The 19286-nt window shown below is 32.8% G+C and overlaps 1 protein-coding gene across 4 annotated transcripts in view; it reads right to left on the reverse strand.

The window, feature by feature from the left end:
* Nucleotides 1-19286, reverse strand: part of LOC144838374 (uncharacterized) — a 70340-nt gene that overhangs the window by 5111 nt on the left and 45943 nt on the right. For 2 of the 4 annotated variants that reach the window (XR_013611630.1, XR_013611632.1), the window contains exon 2: nt 6913-6988. Coding sequence is in view for 1 of the 4 variants with exons in the window: in XM_078693716.1 (XP_078549842.1) it covers nt 3864-4100; nt 4646-4834 (426 nt within the window). In the remaining 3 variants the exon portion in view is untranslated. Of the gene's footprint in view, nt 1-3518; nt 4101-4645; nt 4970-6912; nt 6989-19286 lie in introns of those variants that run through there. The other 2 variants (XR_013611628.1, XM_078693716.1) reach the window with 2 other exon arrangements.

The following is a 19286-nucleotide window of genomic DNA, read 5'->3' on the forward strand; positions in this document are numbered from 1 at the left end:
GTATTTTTATTGTTTATGCCTATATTTTTAATTGTTTGTTACTTTTATTAGGGACGTTCAGACGAAAGTAAGTTCTGAAGTAGCAGTTTGTTGTAAGCTTGTAGTGCTCGTTAAGACGATCTTTCATTATTAGGCTAAGTTAAGTTAACCTTACTACAAACAGCGTACACTTGAAATGTACTGATACACACTAGTAAAATAGCGTTGTGAAGGCGCAATTACCTCAAAGCTAGCTCGCAAGTAAAATCCACCTTGAATTAAGCATCATGTGGACGCTCATTGGAAGTAAGAGCGTGCATAATTTCATGTCTGACGTAACTTTACCTCAGATGTAAGGCTGTCTGAACATAAGTATTATTTTGTGTAAGAACTGTTCACACGTTGCAATAAAAACAGCTTTATATCCTGCCAGTACGTTCGGCTATGTTCCTCCGAATTCTGTTATAGGTTACGTCAACAAATGCTTGTCTAAAAGTTTCATTTACCACATTATATATCAAAGGATTTACAGAAGAATTGAAATATGTTCCAAAACGACAAATAGTCAACAACCAATTTAAATCCGTTCCAATAATATCAAAAAAGGATAAATTAACAAACAAATGCAACGGTGTCATGCAGAAGACATAAATTGTAACTGTTACAAAAATCGTCGTAAATATTTTCATTTCAGATTTAGAGCGTGGGTCGGTTTTGCATGAATTTGTTACGTTATTGCGTGACTTTCTTAAAGAATAAACCATAAGAAAACACAACATTACAATAAGTACATTTGAAAGTATAGTGCCAACAAATTGAAGCATCCACAGAATTGTAAGTTCTTTCATGTAATTTAAATTAAAACGACACGTAGTTGCACGATTCGAAACACCTCTATACATATCAGGCCAAGGAAAAATGACGGACACTCGTTCGAAAGCAATGAATATTTGTACAAAATTCACCGACAAACATAATATCCACATAAATACGCATATTTTAACAGATCTTGAGAGAGTACCAAATCCACTTGTTTTAAACCAGTAAGGTTTACAGACTGCCATAAAACGTTCAATAGAAAGCCAGACAATGGTTAAAATTGCTACATGCCAGGCAATACAAGAAAAGAAACTCAACAGTCCACAGTGATATTTGTCCTCATATACATCGCCAATTGTACATGGTATCGTAAAAAACTCAATGTCCCAAAGAGGTGCCACAATTAAAGACATTGTATCAGATATTGCCAAATTGGCTAGATACACGTAAACTGATTTGTGTAATTTACTCACTATAACGATGAATGTCATCATGTTTCCGACAATTCCAAAGGCGACCATAACAGGAATGATATTGTAACGTAAAATCCTCTCCCAGTCACTAAGGAGGAACATATATATGCAGGAATCATAGTCAGTCGTGTTAAATGTTGAACACCCGTATTCAGATACATCATAGGATGCATTGTTACATGGAAATGACATTTTTTCTTCTGTTTAGTAATTAAAAATAATCGTATAAAGGTAACTACATGACCAGTACACATTGATTATAATAGTAATAGATGGTTTTACTGTTTAGGCCTACAAATAACGACGATAGTGGTATGATAAACGATACGGTAATTCCAAAAACGATTTAGTCAATAATTCTGAGTAAAAGGATGTTTTTATGTATACCAATTTAGCTCAGCGCGAATTACCTCCCAGTTCCAATTAATTAAATCATGTTGCTAGAGCTAAAAAAACAGAACAAACTACTTGCAAAAATCTTATCACTATGACGTGGCGTAACCGTTGCTTGTTATTGGTTACTTTACGATGTGCCTCACATGCGACCATGTGGCAAATACAAGTTCAAATACTAGAATTTAATTCGTCTCTTTGACGAATTATAGTTGATCATTTTTATTATTTTACTGAAATTGATTTTTTTTAAACATGCACGTACGTTAACATACGATCGGAAAATGTTGATGTATGCCATCCTATTATACGCTTAGTGTGCTGAGTTGTGCCTATTATATGCCATATACAATATGTACAGTATATACTATATATCTACATACAGTGTAGCATGGGTGAAATTACGGGACAGACATCATGTTCTAATTTTTTGGTATGATGAAATTATCAAAATAAACTCGGAGAAGACAATTATAAGAATTGGAAGAGAATTTGGTACGTAGAAGCGCAATGCGCGCTCTTTGAAATTTGTATAACTTTGACTAAATAAATGTAAAAACTAAGTTAAAGTATTTGAAAGACATTGTGAAATTCTTGTGATAATTGCCATTCAATTTTTTGAGATAATTGACACACAAAATCTGTACAGAAAGAAATAAATAATATTGATTTCATACAATAACAATTATTTATTTTATTCTAAATGATCACTTAATAAACAAACAGTATCAGGTAATCTACTCAAAACGTGACGATGAAAATTGATTACTTAATGAATTACCAATATAAACAAACAGTATAGGTAATCTACTCACTCTTCATTACAACATTTATGAACCATTCATCATCTTCGTTCAGAACTATAAAACCACTTACAGATTATTAAATTAAACGTGACGATGAAAATTGATTACTTAATGAATTACTAATAGTATCAGGTAATCTACTAACTCTTCATAACAACATTTATGAACCATTCATCATCTTCGTTGAGAACTATAAAAACTACTTACAGATTATTAAATTAAACGTGACGATAAAAATTCTAAATTAATTTAGATTTGAACTAGTCACTTTGACGAGTTAGTTATCAACTCATCAGCTTCTAGTATTTAAGATATATAAATATAATATAAAGTCAATGCAACAAGGCATTCCATTGTATGTGCATTCTTGACACATTAAGAACGTGGCGATTAATGGCCATGATCAAAGAATTACTACTTGCGTTCACACGAATTTTAAAACTAAAAACAGATTTTCTAATGAACTCATCAAAGGATGGGACTTCATTTAAGACAAACATCATGCTTGCACTACAATTTCTAGGCTGCTTCAGCAGCAAAAAAATTTGAAACTGGTTCTCGAATCTTTTATTTCACAATTAAAAATGATCGTTTCGAAAGAAAAAAATTACACAGAGAAGTTGATAGTAAATTGATTAGATGACTGCTTACAGAGTACTAGATGGTTTGATGAAACCATGGAGTAACTTTACTCCATGGATGAAATACAGATTCATTCTGAATTTAGTTCATTTATCAAATGAATCACTGTCCTGTCAGACAAGTTCACCGGGGTATCCGCCTAATGGTCTCGAATGATGAAATACGTTTTTTAAAGTGTATACTGGACCTACGGTTCATAGTCCTTATCCGAGAAGACTTGTTCCACAACCATAACTGGAGCGAGTCGGCCTCGCGATCTGCCGATATTGATGGATCTTTAGGTCCTTGTCATTTTGACTTTTCATTGAAAGCATATGCTGTTTGATTTGAATACGGATAGGCCTATTTTAGGATTTAGGATTTTTTTTTCGAAATTTGCTTTACCATCTATCAAATCAAAGCAATCTAACAACAGGACACTGAGCTCGCCTTGCCAAGATAGGAACTCGTAACAGTATTTTGATCTTATGTCTGACTGCGACAAATACCAACAGTACTGTACTATGGCCCGCAGCCACAGATACAACTTTTGATCTCTGAAGCTCAGCATCCTGTTGCCTTGGTCAAACTTATAAGCTGACCCTTACGTAAACGAGATAATGACAACATGTTATTTCAAATTTCAAAATGTATTGGTTGTAAGTTAAGCATATATCAACTTTACAATCTAACAGTACGTGCAGTTATTTTCCTCCGGAATGTGCTATAGAAGACGTCAACAAATGCTTGTCTAAAAGTTTCATTTACTACATTATATATCAAAGGATTTACAGAAGAATTGAAATAACTTCCAAAGCGACAAACAGTCACTAGCAAATTTAAATGCTTTCCAATAGAATCTAAAAAAATTAACATAATAATGACATTCAACGGTGTCAAGCAGAGAACATAAACTGCGACTGTCACACAAACTGTCAAAAATATTTTCCTCTCCGATTTTGAACATGGGTCCGTCTTGCAAGAATTCTTTACAACATGTCGGGATTGTCTTAAAGAATAAATCATAAGAAAACATAAAGTTACAATAATCACATTCAAGAGTATATTAACAACAAATTGAAAAATCCACAACGCTGTACAATCTTCAATGTATGCTTCATTAAATTGGCACATAGTTTCACGATTGGAGACACCTCTATACATATCAGGCCAAGGAAGAATGACGTAGACACGTTCGTAAGCAATGAAAAATTGTACACAATTCACCGAAAAAAAAAATATCCATATAACTGCACATATTTTTACAGATCTTGAAAGAGTACCAAATCCACTTCTTTGAAACCAATAAGGTCTACAAACTGCCATATAACGTTCAATGGAAAGCCAACAAATCGTACAAATTGCTACATGCCATGCAACAGCAGTAAAGTAACTTGACAGTTCACAGTTCGAGTTGTTCCCATCTATGTCATCAATCGTATACGGTACCGAAATTAACTTAAGGTCAAAAAAGGGTCCCACTATTAAAGAAATTGTATCAGCTATTGCCAAATTGGCTAGATACACGTATACTGATTTGTGTAATTTACTCACTATAACAATAAATGTCGTCATGTTTCCGACAATTCCAAAAGCGATCACAACAGGAATGATATAGTAACGTAAAATCGTCTCCCAGTCACTAGGAAGGAACATATCTATGTAATAATCATATTGACTCGTGTTAAATGTTGAATACGCGTATTCTGCATCATAGGATGCTTTGTCACCTGAAAGTGACATTTTTGTATTCCGGACTGATCTGTTTCGCAATTAAAAATTATCGTTTCAACAGTTTGTACTGTTTATTATTGAAATGTATTGCTACTTTTGAATAACGTAACCATAAAGTAACAATCACCCGCATCCAAAAATATAAATTCCTCCCGATGATGTGATAGAATCAGTGTTAATGTTGCAATCACTCGTGTGCTAGAAAAAAATACATGGCAAAATGATAGAGGGCGCTCTATTTAACAATTTTGGAGGGGCTGTTATGCGTGTAATTCAGCAGGCAATGATAATTGAATCACGATATCCAATAGGCAACATTATATATGAATTCATATCTAAAAATAAACAGAATAGGGCAAACTAACAATCTTAGGTGCTATAACAGATTCAAATATACAGTGTAGGTGAAATCACGTGATATTTGTATTTAAATAATTGTCTTCTTTTCTGAAACAACATAAAGGGTGTGATAGCGATGACAGTTTTCGCTTTAAAATATTTCTTTTGTAATTAAAAACAAGATTTTTATGTACTAACGGTACGTTCAGCTATGTTCTTTCGAATCCTGTTAAACATTACGTCAACAAATGCCTGTCTAAATGTTTCGTTTACTACATTATATATCAAAGGATTTACAGAAGAATTAAAATATGTTCCAAAACGACAAATAGTCAAAATCCAATTTAGATCCGTTCCAATAATATCAAAAAAGAATAATATAACGAACACATCCAATGGTATCATGAATACAAAATAAATTGTGACGGTCACAACAACTGTCCTAATAATTTTCCTTTCAGATTTAAAGCGTTGGTCGGTTTTGCATGAATTTGTTACGTTATTGCGTGACTTTCTTAAAGAATAAACCATAAGAAAACACAACATTACAATAAGTACATTTAAAAGTATAGTTATAACAAATTGAAGCATCCACAAAATTGTACTTTCTTTGTTGTAATTGAAATTAAAACGACACGTAGTTGCGCGATTCGAGACACCTCTATACATATCAGGCCAAGGAAAAATGACGGACACTCGTTCGAAAGCAATGAATATTTGTACAAAATTCACCGAGAAGCAAAAGATCCATATAAATACGCATATTTTAACAGATCTTGAGAGAGTACCAAATTTACTTGTTTGAAACCAATAAGGTTTGCAAACTGCCATATAACGTTCAATAGAAAGCCAAGAAATTGTAAACATTGCTACATGCCAGGCAACAGAAGAAAAGAAACTCAACAGTCCACAGTGATAGTTGTCCTCATATACATCACCAATTGTACATGGTATCGTAAAAAACTCAATGTCCCAAAGAGGTGCCACAATTAAAGACATTGTATCAGTTATTGCCAAATTGGCTAGATACACGTAAACTGATTTGTGTAATTTACTCACTATAACAATAAATGTCATTAAGTTTCCGACAATTCCAAAGGCGACCATAACAGGAATGATATTGTAACGTAAAATCCTCTCCCAGTCACTAAGAAGGAACATATCTATACAGGAATCATAGTCAGTCGTGTTAAATGTTGAACACCCGTATTCAGATACATCATAGGACGTATTGTCACATAACAATGACATTTCCTTTCTTTTTTTAATTCTTCCTCCGATCTTCTGTTTAGCAATTAAAATGATTGTTTCAAATTAAATAAAAGTGTCTACAGTACATGACTTGTGATGTTGATTGTAACAATAATATATGGTTTCTGCTTAAGCCTAAAAATAACGATGATAGTGGTTTGATAAAACTCAAGTCACCTTACAAAAACGATTTTGTAAATTCTACCGAATAAATATCCAGTTTAAGGAAGTTCAATTTATATAACAAAAATTAGCATACTATACTCTCCTGATTGCACTCGTAATTTAATTAATATTACTACTTTAGAATACGGTAGCGAACCGACTCGCAGAAACCTATGGCGCAACCCAATGACGTAGACATAACCATAGCTTGTGATTGGTTACGTTGTGCACTGCCTGTTTCTTCCGTAGCCTATGTTCACGCAATTTTCTTCAAACATTAAAGTGTAAAATTAAAAAAATAGAAAATAAGCATAAATGCTTATTATTATTACCTTATTTCAAGACTTTCTTCTTGGTAGGTAAACATTCTTGTCGTATGTTATAACATGGAAACCTGCAACGATGGTACTATCAAAGAACAAATAAATCCGATATCAAATCACTGCTAAAACACTGATGTAAATGCCACCAGGCCTATGCTCGGCCAGGACAGGTTCTATTTATTTCATTAATTAGCGCTCGGTAGGATTTTATCATATACATATTCACACAATTCACAATTACATTTAAAATATTTAATAGTATACCAAAAGAAGCGAGTGCTTTACAGTTTGGTAACCATTTAAATGGATTTAAATTTACGGTACATACATGCCAGACAGCATTCAACGTTGTACAGTGTTCATTCTTTCATGGTGTTGTTATGAAGTACATGCTCACTTAATGTTATTTGGATATTTAATCTTTCGTTTTATTATTGATTTAGTCAATTTCAAAATATTGTTCTTATAAATCTAACCTATTATAGTGTAACAACAATGTGATAAGTGAACGTACTTTTATATTCTTAAGGTTTGAAATGACAGAAATAATAATAATTACACAAGTACCTCTTCCTCAAATGTAAGTACAGTAGCTTTACTTTCTTATATCTAGATGGTCTAGGTCGTGCCCACAGATGGTTCTCGAATACACATAGTAAATTCAGCGTAAAAAAACTGGCGATTACAAATGTACGTACCACAGGACTATAAAATACATGTACATGTTTACAGGAACGAATAAATAGACACGGTGATTCGTATGTAGTGAACTAAAATTAGCACCCTGGGAATTAAATTAATTCCGAAAGGGAAAATGTCACAAAATTACTTTTTGAGTCAAATTTAAACAAACCCAACTTGTGTTTTGTGGAGGATGAGGAATAGGTTGGGTGCAAAGAGGAACAATTTTTAAATATATTATTTCATCCTCTCAGTAACGAAATATTTGTTTTCATGTTTTATAAATAATATACCACTACAGAAAAACATAATTTTGTTGAAACTGTCACTGTCATAGTCGATTGAAATAGTAAAGTACATGTAATGATACATCACTACGACGTTTATATTTTTTGTAATTATTAATACAAACGTTCGTGAGAAGCAACTGTCAGTAACGAAATACTTGTTTTCATGTTTTATAAATAATTATATACCACTAAACACAATAAAACATAATTTGCTGAAACTATCACTGTCATAGTCGAAATAGTAAAGTACATGTAACGATACACACTACGACGTTTATATTGTTTCTAATTATTAATTTTAATTAATACAAACGTTGAGAAGCAACTGTCAGTAACGAAGTATTTGTTTTCATGTTTTATTAATAATATACCACTAAACACAATAAAACATAATTTGTTGAATACTATCCTGTCTGGTTCAAAGTAGAGTTTTTCTCTTTTTATCTAGCACTGGTTGAATTACGGGAGTGATTTCTTCGCGTGCTTCTTCTTCCAGATACTGATCATTTGCCTACTTAACTTAATAGTCAATATAATGTTTACCTTTCTCCACATTCTCTTATAAAATACGTCGAAAAATGCTTGTCTAAAAGTGTCATTTACCACATTATATATCAAGGGATTTACAGGACCATTTATAATTATTCCCAAAAAAACAAATTGTGGAAAGTCAATCTAAATCTGACTTTAAAATATTAAAGAAACTTCCCTACAATTTGTGACGTTTTGTGAAAATAATACATATATATTACTTTAAAAACATTAAACCAGGTCATTCCTTGTCTTAAATGTACGTTTTATGGTAAATTATGATAAAAAGTGAGAAACAATGCACTACCTAAGTAGCTCGCGTCGAATGACCTCTCGTGGACGGTCTTTAGGCCTAGCCTAGCTAGGCTTAGTTTTGTAGGCCTAGCTGGTAAACATCGGTAACGTACGAACATCGTACGCTAGCTATATACCTAGCCTGACGTTGTATAGTTGCTGCATTGATTGTCTTTCTATTTTTGCTAGACTCCGTTGATATTGGGAAAAACCCGGTATTTTCGCTGAAAAGTTAGAAGTCTTCCATTTGTTTTGGCCTATCCTATCAGATAGGTGGTAATCCCCTGATACAGGGGCTATTTTGTGAACCAGTTCACCGGGGTAACCCCCTACTCTTTTCGAATAATGAACTGGGTTCTTTAAAGTGCACACAGGTTCTGGACCTACGGTTTATAGTCCTTATCCGAGAAGACTTGTTCCACCACCAGAACTAGGAGCCGGCCTCGTTGGCTCTTTAGGTACGGTAAACGGCGCCCCTGCCTTAACCGCTCGGCCATTTGACTCGCTCTGATTATTTGACTCGCTCTTTTAAAATAAGGTAGGCCTACAATATTTTTATTCTGCAGGCATAAATATAATATTTTGTTAAAAAGATAAAATAATTTGCAATACTTGGCAAGCCCTTGAATTGAATTCGCCTTTTTTCCAGTGAGCTCTCATTTGAGAGTTTTACGGAGCGATAAAAATCATTTTTAAAATTTTTTAAAATAATGTTATGATACTTCATAGCCAAATAATTGTTAGAAGAACTCGCATAAAGTAAGTTTGCGGTCCACGCAACCAGTTACTCATAAATGTTGTACTTCAGTCATCAAGGATATTGGTACATAAATGAATTCAATATAATCAGAAGCAATGTATCAGCTAATTGCTAAACTGGCTAGATACACGTACACTGATTAGAAATGTATTCAATATAACAATAATGCCTAAAGCAATAAAAATGATATTATAGTAAAACCATAATGAATACAAATAATCATTCCTGTAAAACAGAATATATTTTTTTCAATTCACATTTATTCAGCAATATAAATATTTACTATACAGTGATTTTACAGAGACAAGTAATTGTCTGTAGTCGTAACACCCTTTAGGAAAAAAACAAATATTATCACAAAGAAAAAAAAGTATAAATAAATATAATATAAAAGGAACTAACGAATATTGAATATTAAGATAATCCATAAAAAAAATGTAAACGTGATGACGTATCGGTTTCATAGAACCAATATGCTTAATTAAACATTTTATAAATAATTCGTTATCTTCCAGGCTACAGAAACAATGAATAATACATTATAAGATTTTTTTTCTAATTTCATACGCATCCAACGGCCAATTTGCCGATTACAGGATGATCATTCGTATAGAATAATAATTAAACGTTTATGTTTTGTGTAATTATACAATACTGTACTTCTCTCAGGACAGTTTATTAGGCCTATTATACAATTTTCAATGGTGAAAAATCATTCTCTTCTTTCATTTGCAGAAAACGTCAACAAATGCTTGTCTGAAACTAGTATTTACTACATTATATATTAAAGGATTTACAGAAGAATTTAAGTATGTTCCCAAACGAAAAATATTCAATAGCCAAGAGACATCAGATCCAAGAATATTTAAAAAGTATAATATTGCGAACATATAAATCGGTGTCATGCAGAGAACATAAATGGCGACCGTTACAAAAACTGTCCAAAGTATAGTTCTCTCTGATTTAGAACGTGGGTCGGTCTCGCGTGAATTCATTGTTACGTTACTTCGGGACTTTCTTACAGAATGGAAAATAAGCGAATATAAAACTAAAATAACCACAATTAACACCATAGTGATAACAGATTGTAGTATCCAATACATTGAACATAGTTTGTTGTAGCTTGGCTTAATATGACAAATGTTATCTCGATTTGATATGCCTCTATACATATCAGGCCAGGGAAGAATGACAGACACTTGATACTTATAAACAAATACTATTGTATTTACAGCCAAACTGAAAATCCATATAATTGCGCAGATCTTTATAGATCTTGAGAGACTACCAAATCCACTTCTTTTAAACTGAAAAGGTCTACAAACTGAGATATAACGTTCAACCGAAAGCCAACAAATCGTTAGAATGGCTACATGCACGGCACACACAGGTATATAAGTTTGTAGTCCACACAACCAATTTCTCCGGAAATCAAAAACCGTAAACGATATCGGTAAAAAATCCTCACTCAACCTTATTTCAAAGGGTGCCACGATTAAAAGCAACGTATCAGCTATTGCCAAATTGGCTAGATACACGTACACTGATTTGCGCAGTTTACTTACTATAACGATAAATGTCATTATGCTAAAAGCGACAACGACGTGAATCACATACTTAAGGGAAATATTTGTTAAATCTCTATTCAGGAAAATATCAATGATATCATCGTATTGATTGGTGTTAAACGACGAATTAATTTGTTCTGCATTTTCAGCTGAAATTGACATCTTGTTGCTTTTTCTTCTGCTTCGTAAATAACTCCGTTTACTAATGTCTATTAATAAAAGAACGAATACTGCTGAAAATGTTCTAACTGTGGAAGTAAGATAATGTAGTATAAAGTGTCACGTGTTTCGTACTTCAACTTATAAGTTGGGAACGATTCTTAGTACAGATCAAAATTCCCGTTTTGTTAGTGTTGAAATTCTCCAAAAATCTTCAAGCTCGTTATCACTGACGCAGAATGTAGACGTCGCTTGTCATTGGTTACTATAACATCACGTGATAAAGTGTTTTCGAACGTTGAGAGCGTTGGACAAAGTAGTAAATTAGACTAGTATGATTTAAAACACAGTCAAACATAATTTATTTATGGCAATTAAAACAAAAATTAATGAAAGGAGCATTGTATCCTGAAATTAATAAATAAAAAATCATTTTTAAATTAATTTTAAAAGAATACAAAATGGGTGAAAATTTGAAGGTGGGAGTTCGTTTAAAAGAGAGGATGCAACATAGGAGAACGTGCGTTTACCGGAAGTACGGAAGAGATAGTAATTCTTGTATAAAGCAATTAACTTTCGATAAACCAATTATTAATTACTCACTTGCTACGTTTCGGCTATTTTCAGTAGCTTTGGTTACGCAAATGACTCCATGATGACCTTCTGTCACTCGCCTGATGTTTAGCTTTCTACTGGTGTCCTCCACTGGATGCTCAGATGTCCCTTTTGATCATCGTAGATGTGGCTCATGTCCTCCCTTGTCTCTGTTGATGTCAGTTTTACTTTTCAAAATGGCTTCTTTTCCTTGATAGATAGTTTTCTTCGTTATCCAATATCTTGGTATGTGGTTTTCCATGATAATGATCAGTGGAGATTTGTGGAGAATTTTTGATTGCGAGTGTCGAGCGCTCCTGGTTCGTGCAAAAAGCTGAACATCAGGTGAGTGATGGCGCGAATCACCGAGTCATGACGAATGACAGAAGGAAGAATTTTGAATACCAATATTACTTTAAAACCAGATGAAATGTTTGTATTATTTTTCAGTGGAGGGAAGGTGACGGGATGTTACGGAATATTATCGAGGAACAAGGTGTTTGATATAAATATAAGATGGAGACGGGAAAAGAAAAAGCTTGAAACAAGGATCTTGAGCCTTTAGCAACTACCTATAATGGCTATGTGGATATCTGGCCTCTCCAGGAGATTTGTCTCTAAACTTTCATAAAATAAAAAAAAAATGTATAAATAATGTTTTAAGAAGTTTATTGTAAAAACTATGCACCGGTAGGCCCTATAATAAATATAGACCGATAACATTTGTGTGAATATAAAATGTGCCGAGTTCAATAATAACATCCAAACTTACAGTCTAATTTGCAATAAAGTATTTATTGTTATTATTTAAACCATTCATCATGCAGTATAACATTCAATGGGGAAATAAATCAGTTATTTTCCTACGAATAATTCTGCTGTAGAAAACTTCAAGGATTTACTAAACAATACTCCAAGAAAAATAATTTCTCGTTAATGATAACAATATGTAATTAACATACTAAATATGGTGTCATTTATTTAACATATTCTACAGGATTACACAACCAGGTAAAAGAAAACCTGTTTTGCATTGTGGTCCTGTCTTAAATACAAAAGAAATCAGGAGGAGAAATGTTTAGTTTTGTAAAAAAAAAATTGATTATTTGTTTATAACACACCTACTATAAATTATGTCATCAACCGACATGTCACTAACAATAGGCCTACGGAAGTGTATAAAAGGAGATAGCAATTCGAGAAATCGCTAGGCAACTGAAACTGATCTATGCTAATTATGTTTTTCCTGGTGTCAGTATAGAGTTAGTATAGTATATTACCAATATGCCTAAATAAAGTCCCTAAGTATAATATCATGTTGTTATATTATACATTATTAATTTGTTAACACTATCTGTGTGCTTGATAACTCATTATAATCTAAAATTCCATAAATGAATAAACGACCTGTAATTTTCCCTTTCCTGTACATCGCGCAGACACAACATACATTTCACATTTGCAGTAACTCAGGCTTAAAGATAACTAGATTGATTATAAGAAGGACACTATGTTTCTCAAACAGTTTTTAGATTTTATAATAAGTTTTTGTTTGTGTTCATTGGGATCATCAGGTATGTATTGAAAGTATTAATATTTCTTCTTTGTTTTGATTATTATTATTTAAATGTAATCTTTGTTTTTATGGGTAGCAGTTATTTAGTTTATGGTAGCATTTGTATATTCACATACACTCAGTACAATCCTTGTTTACTTGCAATTACAAAGTGCAAGTGAGTGCTGTGAGCAGATCTATTGACACCGTATAAAATAATTATTACAAATGAATATTCTAAACGGCGGATCAAGGTGATCATTTGAATTGATGATACGCTAGCGTACCATCTTTGTCGTGCCTACAGATGGTTCTCGAATACACAGTAATCTCAGCGTAAACAAATGGCGATTTCAAATGTACGTACCGCAGGATATATAAATATAATACATTGTCGTTTACAGAAACGAATAAATAGACACGATGATGTATGTAGTCAGCTAAAATTAGCACCATGGGAATTACTTCCGAAAGAGAAAAATTTGGACTCATTTAGACAAACCCAATTTATGTGTTTTTGTATGTAACATTATCATTAACATTATCCACTCAGTAACGAAATATTTGTTCACGTTTTATAGGGAGTGTGGGTACTGTTAGATATAAACGCATATACAAATACATGTATTACTGTCAGTGAGTGTGGGTACTGTTAGATATATAAACACATAATATACAAATAAACTTTAATACTGCTTCTCAACGTTTGTATTAATAATTACAAAAAATATAAACGTCATAGTGGTGTATCGTTACATTATTTTACTTTACTATTTCAATCGCAAATGTTCTACTGTATTAGTGGTATATTATATATAGGCCAGTAAGACATTTGCGATCCAAATAATTATACTGGGAGAGACTGTAAATGTATATATAGGCCTAGATTGTTAGATTGTTGCTGCAGAATGGCGTATCATTATTTTGGCTGAGACCACAATAGCAACTATTATTTCCCTGTGTGTTTCACCAGGGAAGAGTTAAATTACTTTGTAACTCTTCCCTGGTTTCACTTAAGACAGTTCAGTTAGACGTCGTGTGCCTCTTTGTTATGTAAATTTACTCAAGCTCATTTGTCATCGGTGACAAATTTAAAAGTTAAAAGTTAAAAAGTGTTATTGCTCAGACAAAATCAATGATCCAGAAGGAAAGTTTGAGAGAGAATCTCGCGAAATACGCCGATTAATGCACATTAAACCCTTTAAAACTCTACAACGGGATAAATAAAGGTGATGCGACGACATTTAGGCCTACAATATAAGTGAGTAAATGCATAGACTCGACTTGCCAAGATAGGCTATCGTAACATCTGATCTGCGGTTAGAATAGGCATCTAGTAATTTGTTTAATTGATTTGATCGAAGTATAGTAGACAATATTTCATTTTCTAGTATCATATCAATAACCACACTCTTGATAATATACAAATAATGCACAAGTCAGAGTTCGTCAATGGAGATGCGGCGCACGAGGCGCAGTCGAGTGCATGTTGCAGCGAGCCTACCGCGATCGGTATTCATTTTTGCTTCGCACTTTTTGCACTCCAGTGCATGATAGTGAAAAAATAAAGAGCGCACACGTGACTCATTTTACATTATTTGATTATTGCAAAAAGACCAAATAATAATAATAACATTTATATCAAGAGTACACTTTCTTCGGCTTATTGTAGCAAAATGCAGTTTAGATCGAAAAAACGTAGGAAAAGTGTCTTTAACCGGTACTGTAATTAGTTATTATCATAAAACGATGTTTTATTTAAGATCCACTAGATATAACACTGATGTCTCAACCACCACCACAGACGAGTGCATTTGGTAGTGCCAGTGTGTGGTTTCGAGGATACGCACTTCAAGACGACAAAGACATTAGAGATGTATCAATTGGACAATTATACAAGAATATCGATGGGAAAAATAACGTGACTTGGAATGATGCTGGTAACGATGGCAGATCAACTAGAATGCAAGCGAAAGCTGTGCCAGACGGAAAGATATTTTCCACAAGCAGCAGGGTTACATCTCGAATTCACCAAGATTGGATGTTTCTTGGTATTGATCTACAACCTCAGACTGTTGGTGTATTTTCATTTGAAGCAAAGAAAAACGGAGTAGTCACAAATTCAGCAATTGTACTGACATCCGCTTCTGGTACGTAAATACATGTCCCTAATTGTATACTTTTTTTTAAAGTAAAGCGTAGGCCTACTAGGCCTAATCTACCGCAGTAAACCAAATAATATTGCACTTAATCTATTTTTAGCAATGTAATTATTTGTATCGTTTCAAAATATTATATTTAATTACTGTATCATACAGATGTGATCAGAATGAAGTATAGAACGATAACGGCCAGTCTTGGAGAGTATGTCCAAATCCAAAAAGGTGCTGATCTTAACGATTTACGTTGGAGGCACAATTACGAGGAAATACACGCAATGAGGGGTAGTGCGTATGTAGGGATTGATAACGTACGAAAACAAGATGATGGCGTATATGAATGTTATACAGGTGATAGTCCTGATGGTAACCATGGTATTATGAGACTTATTATTAGAGGTAGGTTTTAACCGTTATTGAATTTAAATACAATAATAGGTTGTATTACCTGATAGTATGTAGGGAAGACCATTTTTTAAATGTAATATTTATACGATAACTTTTTTTATTTATGTCACCGTAAAACGCTATAATCACCTAATATAAAGGATTTCCTTTTCTGCTGAATGATTTGATGACATGTGTTCGATCATAATTTAGAATTAGTTTCGATAGTCCTTCTGATTAAACTGCATCCAACATATTTATTTAGGTTGTCCCAGGCAAAAATGGAATCCTCCAGCGTGTAAAGAAAATTGTCCCATATGTTATAATGGCGGAGAGTGTGACCATAAAACGGGTATATGTATTTGTCCAGCAGGATTCAAAGGCAACGCTTGTGAACACGGTAAGTCTTAATTTATTTATATCTTCACCTTACAGTAAATAATTCACATTGATGTATACACATCATAACTAGGTGATCATTAATAACAACACCTGTTGTTATTGTATTTAAAATCTTTATTCTTTTTCCTCTTTCTTTCTTTCTGTAACTATTTAACTATGTTTTAAGACAATTATCTGAAAAAGTTAAATGTCAATCATTACCAAAATTTCACAATAATCCTAATAAGCGTTTCAGCGTGATTATTTATCCCTGACGTCATTTTGCTTAAGAAAGCGTCATTTTGCTTAAGAAACGTATAAAATTACGAATTCAACCAATTTGAGTCCATTCCCACTTAAAATAACGCTATAAGAGCAGGTTAAAAATGACAAAATGCGCACATTAATTGCATAAAAGTGCTGAAACGTACAAAATATTGAGATATCATCAATTAATGGTCACTTGCATTTAAAAGTTAGGGTTTTTTTTTCTCTTTCGTCATAAATTATCATATTCAACAGAGCGCATCTTGTTTATTTGGACTCGATTTTTTTTCAAATTTTAATATGTGCTTGCTCAAAAATTATTCGGATGTTGTGACGTTATCATATGTCCAGTTGAAGTTAAAAAGTATTTTTTTCATATTTTTTGTCAAAGTTATACAAATTTCAATGCGCGCGCATCAGGTCATAGGATGACATACATCAACATTTTGGGATCGTATTTTAACGTACGTGCATAGTTTTTTTTTAAATAAATGTCAGTAAAATTATAAAAATGATCACCTATAATTCGTCAAAGTGATTCTTTTTATTTTTATTTATGCATTACATTAGAACAGGATGATTAGGTTGATTCTAAAACTCGTTTTGCTGTGTTTGCTATAGGTTGTGGAAATAACAACTGGGGTCATGAATGTAATGGTTTCTGTTCTTCAGGACCATCAAAATGTCGAGGATTGCTTTTTTGTCCACCTGATCCAGTTGGTTGTGCATGCGGCAATGGTTTTGAAGGAAACGATTGTAAAACAGGTAAAAGAAAAGAATTATTGTTCTAGGCTAGTATTTATTAGTTTGAATCATACTACATATTTTGTGTTTATACAGTAATTGCTGTAATTTATTGTTATTTATTATTACTAGATAGTTGTCGAATAGGCCTACACGATAATTTCGGCGTTAACAAAATGGCGAGTTTCAAGTTGTGTACCACAGGACTATAATACCTTTCGTTCACAGGAACAAATAAATAGACACGGTGATGATTTATGTTGCACCCTGTGAAATACTTCAGAAAGTGAAAGTCGTCACAAAATGTCGCATAATAGTATCCAATTTGACCACAAATTGGATCGAGAAAAAAAATGTATTTACATGAAAACTGCAATTTAAAGCAAATATAGTCAAATTGTTTGCCAGTCAGGTTTTTGGTTGAATTTAACCATTTATTTTATTTTAATATTATTTAAAACATTTTTCATGATTTTGGGGGACAATATACCTCTTTAAATTTAATTAAATGTAGGCCTAGTAATTTTAAAAATTACTTTTATAGAGTGCAAGGCTGGTTTTTATGGGGCAGATTGTCGACAAAAATGTCACTGTGCCGATAGATATTGTCATCCACATATAGGATGTACTACTTTGAAATTATGTGAAGACGGTTTCGTTGAAGAAGGGTGTCGGGAAAGTATGAATTTTGTTTTTTCAACATATAATATGTATGTATTATAGCCAAATAAAATGATCTGGTTTATTCAAATTATTCTGTACTGAAAAGATTCCAACAAATACATATACTATACTAAATTAATCAAATAAATACATAATAGTCAAATAGAATTGTCAACCTAGGAAAGACCACCCTCACCCCCAGAAAAAGGAACTTGAATTAAATTAAATAAATCAAAGATTGTTTATTCTTAAATGTTTTCTTGATACATTTGTTGAATATGGGGTGATATCAAATAATCTAAAATCTATTTACAATATTTATAAATCATGGAGGTATACATAAATAAAGTGATACGTCTGTGCTTTTCAATTAGGCCTACTTATTTATACCATGTTTTATATTCTGAATATGATTACACATTAATTTTGTTATAAAACTTGTACCTGGTCGCACACGCAGTAGGTACGGTATATCTACTACATATTTATTTTAGTCGTGTCAACTGTACCTTAAAGTGTATCCATAATTATGATATGCTGATTTGTCAGATGTTATTGTTTAATGTTTTATTATATCACTAACCTGTTAGTGGAGGTGTTCATCGCTGTTGTTTTTTTGGACGAATGTCTTTAATTATCATACAAATGACAACTTACAAATACAAAGAATTTGTTTTCTTAGGATTACATTACTGTGAAAATTAACGTCACTTGGATTCCTGGTGAAGAAAATGGAACAGGAACAATTACGGTACAAAAAGGAAGCTTTCGTCAGACATAATAGTAGAATATGACGTGCCAGAAGTACTAAAAATCCAATCATTGACAGAAGGCCAAATCCATTTTCGAGACATTCAACGCAAACCAAACCATCGTTAAAGCATGAACTTAGAAATTAGAATATATAGGTCCATGGTTAAAGCAAACCATTCTTGACGAAGCAAAACTGTTCATTTCATGCCCAGCGAAACATTTTTTTTCACAGTGCAACCAAATCGATCATCATGAGCCAAACAGTTCGTCATGCGAAACAACTCAACGTCAGATTTATCATCGTGAAATACTAAACCAGTCTTCGTGGAGCAAACGTATTTAACATATTGAAATTATACCAATTTTGCACTTTTGGTAGGCCTCTACAACTTACTTTGATAAAACAAAAGCTTTGTATAAATTTACTTCGTATTAGTTGGAACTCAGATGATAATGATGTTAATAAAAAAAAACTAATCTAAAAATTATTTCAGTGATTTTTTGTCTAAATTAGTAGGCCTACCTACAAATTGCTCTCCGCAAAAATGTTAGTTACGACCGAATTCTATTTTGAATGTTTATATGCCAAAGTCAAGT

Source organism: Antedon bifida, chromosome 1, assembly GCF_963402885.1.
Source record: "Antedon bifida chromosome 1, ecAntBifi1.1, whole genome shotgun sequence".
In the NCBI taxonomy this organism is placed as follows: domain Eukaryota; kingdom Metazoa; phylum Echinodermata; class Crinoidea; order Comatulida; family Antedonidae; genus Antedon; species Antedon bifida.